Raw genomic sequence first — 14,178 nt, 5'->3', positions numbered from 1 at the left:
AACCTCAACAAAAACAAGATCATGAATCAAGATATGAGCACAATTATTCGGTTGAACTTGAAGAGGGAACTCTACCAGTTCACACACATACATGTATAGATATGCATACAAACATTTGCCTATTATTAATTCATTAATCATGTCTTCAAATGAATTAACATCCCAAATTCATTGCAAGGGGGGGGGGGTAAAAAGTCGAACCCGAAATTATTAGGAGCGACCTATTCAATTTGAAAAAGGAATTGGGCATGCGCATTCAAAACTGTTTACACTGGATTCATGATTCGGAATGGCAGGGAAAACTGGCAGGAAAGGCAAAGGGAAGGGTTCTAGCCTGGTATGTGTCTTCAATGCACAAAAACAATGATGCAATATAGCATCGAATGTCTTTTCTTTGTTTTGCTTCCCATGATCAGAATTTTGCACGTAAAGAAGATAAGAATTTTAGATGGCGGTGAATTCGATACATCGTGCCCGAGCTTGTTTGGCAAACTGACCTCCCGGAATATAGTCTACATGTAAACTAATCTGTCATGTAAACTATCTCTTGTAGATTTATATTGCATTGCTTTATCTTACAGAAATTACATATTTTATATAAAATTTCATTTTCGAGATTTATCCTTTCTTTTTCAAAGATGACATTTATCAGGTATGCAGATGCCGGTCTCATTTCAAAGATAAAACCGCTGAATTTGCTATATGTAGGGAAAAAAATTATAATTCACATACATGTGACAGAACTGAACAATCACAACTGGAGATTTGAAATTTTTCAGCTGGAGTTTGGGTCTCAAAGCTGGAGATTTTTTATCGACATTTTTTAAATTGTTCAAAGACCATCCAACTCCCTAGAAAATGCAGTCTCCCTCTTTATTACTTAAAATTGTTTTTATTTCATAAAGGTTTGCTTTAAAATAATATGTTTAAATTTTTAGTCAAATGATCAGAAGTGAAATTAAATCAAAATTAAATTAATTCATTGAAATTAATTAAGAGGTAACATCATCATTAAAACATTGAATAAAATTTTATTTTTTATTTGGTATTGATATATCAACCAGTAAGTGAAGTAAAACATACATAGATCTTATATTTTATGCCATTAATTTGTTTTTAAATAGATTATGAAAAGATAAAATTAACTTCTCTAAAAAATACATTAAAGTAGAGTGAAGTATATTTTTTTGCAGTAAGTGAAGAAAATCATAGGTTTTATGTAACATATTTTATGTCAGTAATTTTTTTAAATAGAATATTAAAGAGATTTAAAAAAATCATTTCTCTAAAAATACAACAAAGTGAAAGTACATGTAGAGTCAGGTATATTTTTTAGCAACACCCTGTAGTTTGATCTATTTTTAACTTAAGTCAAAAGTATAACTGTATCTGTTAATGACCACTGCACCATTAGAAGATGGCAATTGGGTATTTTAGCAACTAATTACAATGTTCTACATTCAGCAATAAAACATCGATGGTCATTTATCAAGTTGATTAGCACTAATTTTTACAATCGAATTATACGACCTCATGTTGATTACTACGAAGCCTACCGCTGTGAAAATTTATTGCTCTGCCGTTGTTATCTCAATGTATTGTCATTCTAAGCAATTATAAGAAACATGATAAAAAGTTATGCAAAATATATTTAATTTGAAGAATTATTTTAAACACGGAAGATTTAAAAATAAATCGGGAGGGGCGGAAGGGGGGTTAAAAATCGTGAGATTTTGCCTCCCGCCGGAAGAATCACATGTATGAATTCATGATTTGTTATGGTTTACAGAATGTGAGTGCATGCTAGCTGCAAAACTATATTAAAGCATATTAGATCGGTTAACTCAGGTAAATTTAAGCAAACTGCATCCACACTGTGATATATCAACCAATTAGTTAATTACTAAAAGCGTTTCATTTTTAACACACTGATTATGAATGATGTCATTAGGTACCGTTAGCTTTTTGAAATCAACTTAACCCAGAGTGAAGTGGTCCTCAAATGACAAAATTATACTCCCCCCTTTTTCATTTAATATTGATTACTATAAAGGTGCATGTACTGGATATAGCATGGTCAATTTTAATATGAATCAGTGACTCAATAGGTAGAATAGAAATATCAGATAGTAAAGGAATTGTATATTTGAATTTTTATATGCCTCATTCAGAGTATTCCTTTTTGTTAATGACTTCGATATTAATTTTTATTTCACTATTATTGGTATGATATTTAAATAGACTTGTATCTAATGGTCGCATTCAAAGTTCTGTTTCCTTTTTTATATAGTTTTCAAGTTGTTATCATCGACCAGATAAAGCATATTCCTCACACTGGGTAATAAAATTGTTGTGAATCAGCCACATAACACAAAATATTGTGCTGTTTCTCTGCTTCAGTAGTCAGCATTCATAACTAAGTCATATAATTTATATTAAATAGGTCTAGATTCTGCTTTGCCAAACTCCCACTTTCCCAGAGGCTTTATGAATTTTGGTCATTTTGCACTAAATTTTTCACAAAGTTCTATAATCATGATAATTATTCATTGTAAAAATTATATAAAGTCCACAAGATCAAGAACAAGATCACATGATCATCTACTGACTGTGTGTTAGATCAGATAATAGTACTATCAGGAATTAAACCATTTTTGTCAATATTGATTTCTATCAATGTTTTAAATTTAAATTTATTTTAGTTTAAAATTTTAATTTAAATTATTTAAAAATAATGTAATAATAAGAATAGAAACGCAAGTAATAGTGAATTTATATTTTTAGTTATGATAGTGAATTAACTGCACATTCAGCACATGATACAAATTTAAGCTTGCTCATAAAGTCTAAATGGAAAAGCGCTGTTGATAAAGTATTTGGATTTTATTCTGTTAGTTAATATAAAATAAAATTCCAGGGGAAATATGCATTTTGAGTAGCAGGATCTGATAATTTGGATGTGGACTGGGATGGCAGCAGGTCTTACTTTAATGTGAACAGGATAATAACTCTTATATACATGTGTAGATTTGATAAAAGACTACTGAAGATGGATCTGGCGATATTGCGGTTTGTGAATAGTTCTTTAAATATGCATTCATTTACAAATGATTTAGCAGGAGTGTAGGGAAAAAGCCCCTTAATTTTACAAGTGCATTCTTTATTAAGGTACTCCCAGGTACATGTATCAATCAGTGTACAAGTGTATGTCCCTTTAAAGAGTGTTCAAATTCAAAATAAGTAAAAATACAAGTACATAACCATGATTACCTTTACAGAAAGGGAGTGTGTAGAGGTAAAGTAATGTTTGAAGCTTATCTCCAACTTTAACAATTATAGTTTAGTAGTTAGTACATTCATTGTTAAGCAGGGCTTTTTTATGCAGGTTCATTGTTAGATAAAAACAGAATATTAAATGTTAAAATAAACTGATTTGATCTGAAACTAGAAGTAGCAAATAATGCATCATATAAAAAAAAAAAAATTAAAAATGTTATACAAATTATTAGGAATCTCTTTTGTTTATTATAAACCTGCCTTATCTGTATTTTTCAAAAATTGTTAAAATTATATTCCAGTGCATGTACTTTATACACTTAGAATTTAAAATGCATGCATTTGAAAAGTTTGAAGTTATATAAAGTGAAAATGCAAAATAATATTGTTTCACATGCTTGAATTGAGAGTGTACAAATTAACGTTAATATGAAAAAATTAATATTTTAAAGCAATATATAAATTGATATTATATTTTAGATGTCAAGTCTTTGATTATGTTAAATCTGAGTGAATTTGTAAACAAAGACGCTTTTCAGCATCAATATTGAGAATTGATTTAAGAAAAAAATATACAATGTTTGCACAAGTTTGATGTTACCATTTTATATGCATGACCTCACACATATTTCAGGGTAACATTTCCTCGGGTTTGATTCCCTCAGCTGCCTTTGCTGTCGTCCCACGAACTCCCGGCCCCGATCCCCCACCTGATACAAACATTGCTCTGGCTTCCTCCTCAGGGACACTGAACGCTTCACTGCTCGCTAAAGCCAGAGCCATGAATCCTCCAACAGCAGACGACGACCCCTTCAGTGACCCGGAAAGTAGTCTCTATGACTACCAGGTCATGGAGGAGGCTGGGTAAGAATTTGCACAATTTTTGAAATAATAATTTAGCTATAAAAGAAATGAGTATGAGGACTAGTCATTGTGTTATTGTACATGTATATGTACCTAATCTTAAGATATCATTTACAAACTGTTGCAGGATTGTTCAAGCATTAGCTTCAAGGTACTCCTAGATGGCTAGTTTAATGTCCTGCAATTAAAAGTGAAATTGAATGAAAAAGAAAATAAAAAAATAAACTCGTTAAAAATTTACAAAATCACTTGTTTTCCAAAAAGATTATTTTGTTGTATAAAATTTGTCAGAAAGCTTCAATCAAAGACTCCCAAGCTTAGGACAGTACTCAAAGAGCAGCGATCCAGTACTCCCTTGGGATCCTACAAGTCCTTTTCTCTGTCCACTGCTCCTGTGGGATCATTTAAGTCTTTTTCTGTATCGAGTACTCCAAGAGAAAATAGGTTCATCTCGTTACATGTTGAAGACTTAATTTTATCTTGTTGGATAGTTTTTCTTTCCAGTTGTTATACCATTGTATTTTTAGATTTTGTTTATTTCTGTATTTACAATTTAGTGTTTGTTTGTGTGACAGCTTCATTATTGTACTTTTAAAAACTCCTTAAAAGCTTAATTTACACAAATTGGTGACCAAAGATTAAAGATGTTGATTAACATATAATATTAATATAATGTTTTAAAAATATATATTGATAATCTTTTTTAAAAAGTTAAAAAAAAAATCTAATATTTCTTCCAAGCTTACACGTATAATTTTCTTATATGCTTAAACATATTGCCATTAATGCAATGAGTAATTAATTAAGGATGTCAATTTGACTGTTTAACAGGTACTCCTCGGTAGAGTTTGGACAAGCCAGTGGAAGCAGAAAGAGAATAAGTTACTCTGACAGAGAGCCAGCTCCTGTACCGGGTCCCTCAAGTCTCCGAGAGCATGCTATTGACGAGGAAATACCCGGTAAACGATTTATAAATCTGTTTAATTACACAGTAACCTAATTATTGGCAGTAACCAAAAATATGAACTTTCTTATTTGATTTTTTTGTTTCTATATGTAATTTTAGACTTCATATACTACCGGGTAATTATAAAATGAGCAATTTTGTATCACATTCAGGTCAGTTTTACCACACACTGGAAAAACAGGAAGACATTGAGGACAGGAGTGCATTGTATGCTAAACCTGTCAAAAGAGGAAAGGTATGAGCTCCTAGTTATTTTCAACTTTTTTTGACAAAAGTAAATTTTTCAATATTAATTCAGTTCATATTAGTTTCATTTCTGTAGATAATTTTATTTTAACTAATACTTTATGGAGATATCTCATTAAGTTAACTGAATTTTTTCATTGATAGAGAACCAGTCAAGCAGAGGATGCGACACTTCAACAGACCGGCCAGAGAGTACGGGAGGCGTACCGACAAGTTATAGACCCAGACTCCGACGAAATTCAGGAGGAAATGGTAATAAAAATCAAACCCTGTAAATAGGGTTAAGATAGAGGAACTCTAGATTTAAAAGAAATCACATCAAAGTGATTCTATAATTAAAAAAAAAATTCATTTAATTTTCGTGAATATTGTCGTCAATATGAGTCATTAATGTTATACTTTCTTTATTTTACAGACTACACAGAAGGTAGGCAGTAATTAAACTTGAAAAACACTCTGTGGAAATGGATCATTAATGAAGAATCTTAAATTGAAATTTTACAAAAATATAATGTAAAAAAATACTTTTAGCAAATATGCATGAAATTGTAAATTTTAACAAACTAAACTTTTCATATGAAGGTAACAACAGTTACTATAGAGAGAGCCCCTACTCCAGTGGAGAAACCAGGAAGACATTCCACACCAAGAGGTAAGCCTCTATATAAAATTTACAACCTACAGAATTCTGAATTTACCTGCACTCTTCCTCTTAATGTTGTTTTTTTGTAAACAATGTTGTTTTTCCATGCACTGGCAGTTTTGATGTCCTGTTAACTCAGTCTCAATGTAATAGCTGTCTGTCTATCTATCATGTTGTTTGTAGACTCTTTAATTTTGTTGACTTTTCTCCCATTCTACTTAACAAATTTTTACCAAATTTGGTAAAAAAAAAATCAGATTCTACAGATGAAGGGGGTTAAGCTTCTTCAAGTGGGACACTACAGCTCTAACAAGAAAAGATGATTATAAGACAGTGCAGAAAAATGCCTCTACAAGAACTACTGGGCCAAAAATCAGGAATATTGATTTAGCCTTTTTGAGTGAACAGCAGCATGATGAAAATAATAAGTGCCTAGAGCTACTGTAAATATAGGATGTGGCCATAATAAAGCTCTGTGCTTTATTGTTTAGAAGACATTTTTTTATTATAACATGTTATGACCTTCCAAGGCTAGTATGGGTCCTCAAAAGGGGATACAGGTTTCATTTGATAAAAGATAGTAAAATATATTTAAAAAATTCACAAACAGCTAGTCCAGTAGAAGTCAAAGTAATCTGAAAACTGGCCCCTGAAAAAGAAAAATATGTGATGCTGGTGAGCATTATGGACCATGAACCTCTTGGACAATCACCTTTTAAGATTTAAAGTTTATAGTGTTTCTATTTACTTACATTGTTGTTTTTTCCCTTCTAGATAATTAATTCAATTAGCACTTTCTAACTGTAGCACATGTCCTGCTGTGTCTAAACCTCTTCCTTGTTTTATGTGTTGCTTTAAACAGAAATACAAGAGGAAATTCTGGTCAAATCCTCAACAGAAGACCAAACAAAACCAGAGGAAACTGATGATAAATCTGGTATAATTTCAAAAACATTTTTTAAAATGTGTTCAGAGTTGAAAAACATTAACAAAACTTTTCTTGATATAAATTTCAAATTTTGAAAACCAACATAATAATTTTTTGTCAAAATGTCTTAAATATGAAACCTTGTTTTTGAATCTGTAGAGATCTTCAAATATTTTTTTAGTCGATTAAATTGTAATAGAATTATTAATGATTAAAGGAACAAATTTTAAATCAATAAATGTAATCCCTGTTTTCTGTGTGTCAGGGGCTAGTCCTTCCCCCCGTCGTTCTGGTCGACAGTCGGGATCTAATACAGCCCGCAGTATATCAGAAATACACACGGCGCGCAGCACAGACAAACAGCAGAGAGGACTGGAGGGTCAAAACGCTCTTCTACGCTCCATCAATGAATCATTAGAAGAGGAGGTGACAACATTCAGGCAGGTCACGGCAGCCCTAGAAAAAGGGGGTAGGTAGAGTTGTCAGTTTTTACTGGAATTATCATCTAAGCTGTTTTGCAGTATTTTGAAATAAATCAAGAGTGATCTGTTTGAAAATAACGTAAATTGTATGCCATATGACTGAAGATTTTTGGGGGTTTTTTTTGTGTAGATCGAGACACTGCTGCTACCCTGTTGTTGAAGAAGCAGTTGACAGACATGAAAGACGAGAATGAAGTTTACAAGAATACCATATACAGACTGAACAAAGAGTTTAGTGAGCTACAGACAAAGAGCAGAGTTCTCAAACCTGAGGAACGAGCGGTAATAATTAAATAGGAAATGGAATTTATTTGATTTAAACACATTTCTCTTTTCCATTTGTGATCTGTATTAATGTGTTTATGAATTTATTAAAGATTAAAAAAATTACTTGTCCATTTGTAAGAAATACAATTTTCACGTCACGCGATAAATGATCACAATTGAGACAATTAAATTTTTCCTTTGTTACAGATAGCTTCAGAGTTACTGGGTCTGCCAAATAAGGGGCCATGTCCATCCTGGCTGGTAAGATATTCTCATATGATTCAAGTGAAAATTTGAAGGAGAATCACGTTAAATTATTGGTAGTAACTTGTGTTAGTAATACTGATTCTTCAAATATATTTTTCAGATAAATACCAAGTATCTGTCTCCCCTCTTCCTGGCCTATGATGATAGACTAGAGGAAAGAGAGAAGATCATTAAGAGATACCAGGTAGGTTCTCAGTACCATCAATGGACTTTTATTCATCGGAGAATATGTTAAATTCTTGTGTTTCTCTTTTCCTATGTTTGTTTGTGTTTTCTACTAGGATATTGAGAAATATAAGCTTAATGTTTGTGTTTTTAGTTGGAGATTGAGAAGTTGAAGCTACAGGCTGAGGACATTGTGACAGAGAACCAGCAGCTACAGGAAAAGTTTGAACGAATTCAGACGGAAAATCCAGTAGACCAGAATGACTGGTAAGTTTCTTTTTTCTCTGTTCATGGGGATATAAATTCATTGGATAGAGAGACCCATGGAACCAACAAGCATTGATAACCCAAGAACAATGATTTTAAATCTGTGGAAAATATTAAGGCACAATTTTGTAGTTTAACATACGGTATGGATTGAAAATTGTTTTGATTTTTCTAGGTTTTAAATTTTCTCCCTTTTGTTTACAGGGAAAATTTGAAAGAGAATGCTAGACTGGTTCTGGAAGAGAACCAGAATTTACTTGAGCAGATTGAAGTTAAGGATCAGAAAGCCCAGGACATGCACCAGGCACACATGCAGGAAGGTATCAAAATTTGTACAGTCCAGAATCAGGAGTTCTTAATAAGAACAAAGTTTTCCTGATTTATGATGATGATATGTGAATTAGTTCTGGACAAAGATGTTGTATTAAATTAATATAAGAGAAATATTTTCAGTGTCTAAGGTGACCAAACAGTTGGTGCTAATGAAAGCTGAAAAGGCCGACCAAGATCAGGACTTGGAAGAAATTAAGAGGCGATATAAAGAACTGAAAACAAAATATGATGCCATGGTTCTGGAGAACCAAGGACAGAGCTCAGCGGAATCCTATATCAACACCATAGCAGAACTCAAAAGGTAACACCATTGCTCTCCCAACTTACACAATATACAACTTGTACATGTGTGGAAGATGCAGACAAGGGATTTAATTCAACATCTACATGTTTATCTGATAACTGTGTACTTCTTGGTGAATTTTGAATTTTCTTTAATAGGAACATTACAGAAAAAGAAGAAAATTATCATCAAGAGGTTCAAAATCTGAAAATAAAAATCCAGGTTAGAATTTAAATTACTTCTCTTATATGTTACTCTTTAGAAGTACATATATGTATTAAAATATTTACTGTAAACCAACTTTTATTTTTTTTGCGAATGTCATCTTTTCTCGCCGAAGCATATAAAAACATTTCCAAAAACGGCTTGCTTGCGAAAATTAATCGTCGTAAACTAGTTTACACCCGGTAATTTGCGAAATAAAGTCGTCGCGAATAAAAGTTGGTTAATACAGTATTTCCTATACCTTACTTGCACTTAAAAATACCATTTGAAGGAAATAATTGAGTACCAGTGTAATTTTCCTATTTCTACAAACTAGTCTTATATAATTGTGTCTAGGCTATACAAGAAGAAAGAAGAACTCAGACTTTGAATTTTGTGGAATTACAAGCAGAAAACAAAAGGTGCCAAGCTGAACTTCGGGCCATGAGGAAAGCTATCAGGTTTGTTTAGAATTCTGTTCTTCAGATAAGTAATGCAGATAAAAGAACCTTGAGCAATTTGTCATTGATTATTAAAATGCATGTATTTGCTATCATTTTTATACTGTCTAAGTTTACTGTTGAGTGTTTGATGTTAACAGGAAAGCGCAGAGTAAGATGGTGTACCTGCAGAAAGCCATAGATCAGTCGGAATTAAAGGAACAGAACGTCCAGGATCAGCTGGCTTCTGTCATCAAAGTGGTAGGGTTAAGTTACAGATGATAGGATTTTATCAGGGATTAGAAAGATGGTTTATTTGAGGAAGTTGTAGAATTATAATAAGGTGTAATTGTAAAACTCATAACGATTTTATAATTTCTTTTCAGGCAGAGAAAACAGCATATGAGAGAGATTCTTTTGCAAAAGCTGTAAGATATGGTTTCAAGCTTGTTTTGTGGAATATTTCACTTTTTATTCTCATTTGAGAACAGTTACATTCAGAGTGTATGGTAGTTAATTTCTATTTATTTGTAGATTAAGGATCGAGAAACAGAGACAAAGAAGGCCATGAATAAAATGCTTCAGAACAGTGTGTCAAAGGGCAAAATGGAGGAAAAGCTAAAGGTTCATATAGTTAACTGTCAAAATCTTTTATTGTAATTTTTAAAAGAAAACTGGCATGAAGTTCTACTGACTCTTTGTGTGCTTTGATTATAATTTCACATGATATTACTTTCTATTTATAGTTGTACAAGCTTAAAGCTGCTGCTAAAATTAACACAGTTGCTGGAAGGTAATAGCATACTTCATGCATTTTAGATTTTTCAGACTTGTGAAAACATGTGCATGTTTAGATATTAATATTATAAACTTGGATTGTAGGTTAAAAGAACAAGATGAAGTGTTTACAAACCAGAAGAAAGAGTACGAGCGAGAAATAAATCACCTACGTTTGATTCTACAAGAGAAGGATCACAATCTACACGACATAGCCACAGAAAGAAGGTCAGTGTCCGATACTCATGACATAGCCACAGAAAAAGGTCAGTCATTGATACTCACGACATAGCCACAGAAAAAAGGTCAGTCATTGATACTAATGACATAGCCACAGAAAAAAGGTCAGTCATTGATACTCATGATATAGCCACAGAAAAAGGTCAGTCTCCCATACTCATGATATAGCCACAGAAAAAGGTCAGTCTTACATATTCCACAGAAAAAGGTCAGTCTTACATATTCTCAAAACAGCCACAGAAAAATTGTCATTATTGGATACTCACAATATAGCCACAGAAAAAAGGTCAGTCATTGATACTCATGATATAGCCACAGAAAAAGGTCAGTCTCCAATACTTATGATATAGCCACAGAAAAAGTTCAGTCATTGATACTCATGATATAGCCACAGAAAAAGGTCAGTGTCCCATACTCACTACATAGCCACAGAAAAAAGGTCAGTCATTGATACTCATGATATAGCCACAGAAAAAGGTCAGTCTCCCATACTCATGATATAGCCACAGAAAAAGGTCAGTCTCCCATACTCATGATATAGCCACAGAAAAAGGTCAGTCTCCCATACTTATGATATAGCCACAGAAAAAGGTCAGTCATTGATACTCATGATATAGCCACAGAAAAAGGCCAGTCATTGATACTCATGATATAGCCACAGAAAAAAGGTCAGTCATTGATACTCACGACATAGCCACAGAAAAAAGGTCAGTCATTGATACTGATGATATAGCCACAGAAAAAGGCCAGTCTCCCATACTCATGATATAGCCACAGAAAAAGGTCAGTCATTGATACTCATGATATAGCCACAGAAAAAGGTCAGTCTCCCATACTCATGATATAGCCACAGAAAAAGGTCAGTCATTGATACTCATGATATAGCCACAGAAAAAGGTCAGTCTCCCATACTCATGATATAGCCACAGAAAAAGGTCAGTCTCCCATACTCATGATATAGCCACAGAAAAAGGTCAGTCTCTCATACTCATGATATAGCCCCAGAAAAAGGCCAGTCTCCCATACTTATGATATAGCCACAGAAAAAGGCCAGTCTCCCATACTCATGATAGCCACAGAAAAAGGTAAGTCATTGATACTCTTGATATAGCCACAGAAAAAGGTCAGTCATTGATACTCATGATATAGCCACAGAAAAAGGTCAGTCTCCCATACTCATGATGTAGCCACAGAAAAATGCCAGTCTCCCATACTCATTATATAGCCACAGAAAAAGGTCAGTCATTGATACTCATGATATAGCCACAGAAAAAGGCCAGTCATTGATACTCATGATATAGCCACAGAAAAAGGCCAGTCTCCCATACTCATGATATAGCCACAGAAAAAGGTCAGTCTTCCATACTCATGATATAGCCACAGAAAAAGGTCAGTCTCCCATACTCATGATATAGCCACAGAAAAAGGCCAGACTCTCATACTCATGATATAGCCACAGAAAAAGGTCAGTCTCCCATACTCATGATATAGCCACAGAAAAAGGTCAGTCTCTCATACTTATGATATAGCCACAGAAAAAGGCCAGTCTCTAAAATCACAATATATGGCCAGAGAAAACAGGTTAGTATTGGATTCTCGTGATATAAACACAAAAATAATGTCAGTCTCTGATACTCATGATATAGCCAGAGAAAAAAGGTCAGTCTTACATATTCTCAAAATAGCCTCAGAAAAATGGTCAGTCATTGATACTCACAATATAGCCACAGAAAAAAGGTCAGTCACGGATACATACCATCGTCTTTGTTATGTCAGGGAAAGATCAAATAACAAATTTGAAGCAGGAGAATATTTATTTTACAGGGAGGTGGAGGATGAGTTGGAGATTGTTTGGCAAGCTGCCAATACTGAAAATGACAGAATGAAAACAGTGCTTCAAAAGACTGTGAAAAAATTACGACAGCACGAACAGTTAGCGGAAGTTATAGATCAACACGAACCCAAGAAGATTGTTTATGTTTCGTCTGATGGTGAAGGGGACTGAGAAACGCTCAAATTAAGTCGGGAAAAGCAATATGTAGGAAATAATATACTCGTAATCCAATCTGCCTCCAATCTTCTATGGGTGTATAGGTTTGACATGAAAGAAAACAAATTGATTGCAAACTTGCTCATCTTTCATATTAGGAGAGCTTAATTTAGAGATTTTAACGGTTATGTAAGGAAAATATTCATTGCATTTCACACAGCAGATCAGGTGCTACAGTGGCAGCATTTGTAGATGTTGAATTCATTTTTTCTGGTTATTATGGCAGTACTTTTAAATGTCATAGAAATTTGCATTTTCATTTCCTCGTAATATTTGGTGGACTATGCAACCAGCAATGAAATGCCAAAGATTCTTTTTTTTTTAAAACAAGATGCATTTTTAATTTACAAAAGAGTAAATGTAGGAGATGTTGAAAACATTGTGTAGGCAAATTAGTATATTTTGGGAAATGAATGATTTAACAGTTGAGCAAATGTACATGCATGGATTGCAAAAGATATGGTAAAATGATTTTCATCTCTTATGTTGTTTGATACTTATATCATAAAATGATAATATTTCATACAAAAGTAGTACAAATGAAGTTATATATCAGCTGATTTAGAAATCATTTAGAAATCTGAAAAAAAAATCTGTTCTGGGTGAAAGAGAAGAAATTTTGAAATAATAAATGTAGTTGCTAGTCAGATTTAGTAATAACTTATTGATTTATACTTAATTTCTGTTATGAAATTATTTTATAGTATTGTAAAACAAATTTTAGTTAATATCTATTTATTTGATCCCTACTAGTGATTGGGCATTTGAATGTGTGCAATACTGAAGTATGTGCTTAGGGGATTTTAAACACCATCTAATAATATTGATTGTTGTTACATAAAAAATCATTCTGATACTTCTAAACAGAATTTTTAGGAAATTTTCTAAATTAATTTAAAAACTGAATTTAAATTGTTACAAAGTTACAGCAATTTTAAGTTATTCATTGAATCACAGTCATTAATTGGACTTTTATTTTGTTTGACTTTGCAGTGACATGTTGATGATGTGCACACATTATGCCCGGTGATAATGAATCTCGTTAGATTTTTTTTAAAGATAAGAATTAAGTTAACAGTAAACAGCTGTTGTATATTCTGTTTATTTTGGTGCTATATGTTGGTTATTGAGATATTTTGTTATTGTCATTTTTCCGTCCAGACACAAAACTCATTGTAGTGCATTTAAAGTGTGTTTATTTTTAAAATTTAATTTTTTGTATCTTTTTTTAGAATTTACTTTTTTTTTCAGTTTTTATCTTTCATTGAAGGAACTGAGCAGTCATAAGCCAAACTCTTATTTTGATTTCGCATAAGAGTATTGGCCATATAGTGACAGAGATGCTCTGTATATCCTTCTATTTATTTAACAGGAATATGTAATGTGAAATAAGTCATTTAGAAGGCTCTATTTTTATTAATTGTACATTTCATTGGTGATTTAAATTTAAAGATAAATTCTGTATTATTAACAAAAATG

At 32.6% G+C, this 14,178-nt stretch overlaps 1 protein-coding gene across 5 annotated transcripts; it reads left to right on the top strand.

Moving 5' to 3' along the window:
• Positions 1–243: 243 nt before the first annotated feature.
• LOC134282077 (centrosomal protein of 89 kDa-like) lies at positions 244–13,019 on the top strand. Of its 5 annotated transcripts, none has more exons than XM_062764521.1 (25): positions 244–337; positions 2,291–2,338; positions 3,911–4,140; positions 4,432–4,588; positions 4,970–5,099; positions 5,260–5,342; positions 5,498–5,605; positions 5,769–5,780; positions 5,936–6,005; positions 6,859–6,933; positions 7,190–7,393; positions 7,537–7,688; positions 7,881–7,934; positions 8,041–8,124; positions 8,260–8,372; positions 8,577–8,692; positions 8,826–9,006; positions 9,147–9,210; positions 9,550–9,653; positions 9,794–9,893; positions 10,019–10,060; positions 10,167–10,256; positions 10,379–10,425; positions 10,515–10,637; positions 12,474–13,019. In XM_062764521.1, exons 1-25 carry the CDS (start codon positions 290–292, stop codon positions 12,652–12,654), a joined length of 2,616 nt encoding a protein of 871 aa, XP_062620505.1. In that variant the 5' UTR covers positions 244–289; the 3' UTR covers positions 12,655–13,019. The 5 variants fall into 5 exon arrangements, with proteins under 5 accessions (XP_062620505.1, XP_062620500.1, XP_062620502.1 ...); XM_062764520.1 differs by lacking the exon at positions 4,432–4,588 and adding an exon at positions 1,790–1,848 and having other exon boundaries at positions 265–337; positions 4,972–5,099; XM_062764516.1 differs by lacking the exon at positions 4,432–4,588 and having other exon boundaries at positions 4,972–5,099.
• The last annotated feature ends 1,159 nt before the right edge of the window (positions 13,020–14,178 follow it).

Source organism: Saccostrea cucullata, unplaced genomic scaffold (genome assembly GCF_032062105.1).
Source record: "Saccostrea cucullata isolate Sc308-1 unplaced genomic scaffold, CSIRO_AGI_Scuc_v1 ctg232, whole genome shotgun sequence".
Lineage (NCBI taxonomy): Eukaryota > Metazoa > Mollusca > Bivalvia > Ostreida > Ostreidae > Saccostrea > Saccostrea cuccullata.
Note: the sequence above shows the minus strand (reverse complement) of the source record. Positions and strands in the feature narration are given on the sequence as shown.

What these genes read in the sequence shown, in the direction of transcription:
- LOC134282077 (XM_062764521.1), top strand. Translation starts at nt 290, where the DNA reads ATGGCAGGGAAAACTGGCAGGAAAGGCAAAGGGAAGGGTTCTAGCCTG. An exon ending in TATTGACGAGGAAATACCCG is followed by an intron (nt 5,100 to 5,259) that starts GTAAACGATTTA and finishes TATCACATTCAG; the next exon opens with GTCAGTTTTACCACACACTG. An exon ending in AGATCATTAAGAGATACCAG is followed by an intron (nt 8,125 to 8,259) that starts GTAGGTTCTCAG and finishes TTGTGTTTTTAG; the next exon opens with TTGGAGATTGAGAAGTTGAA.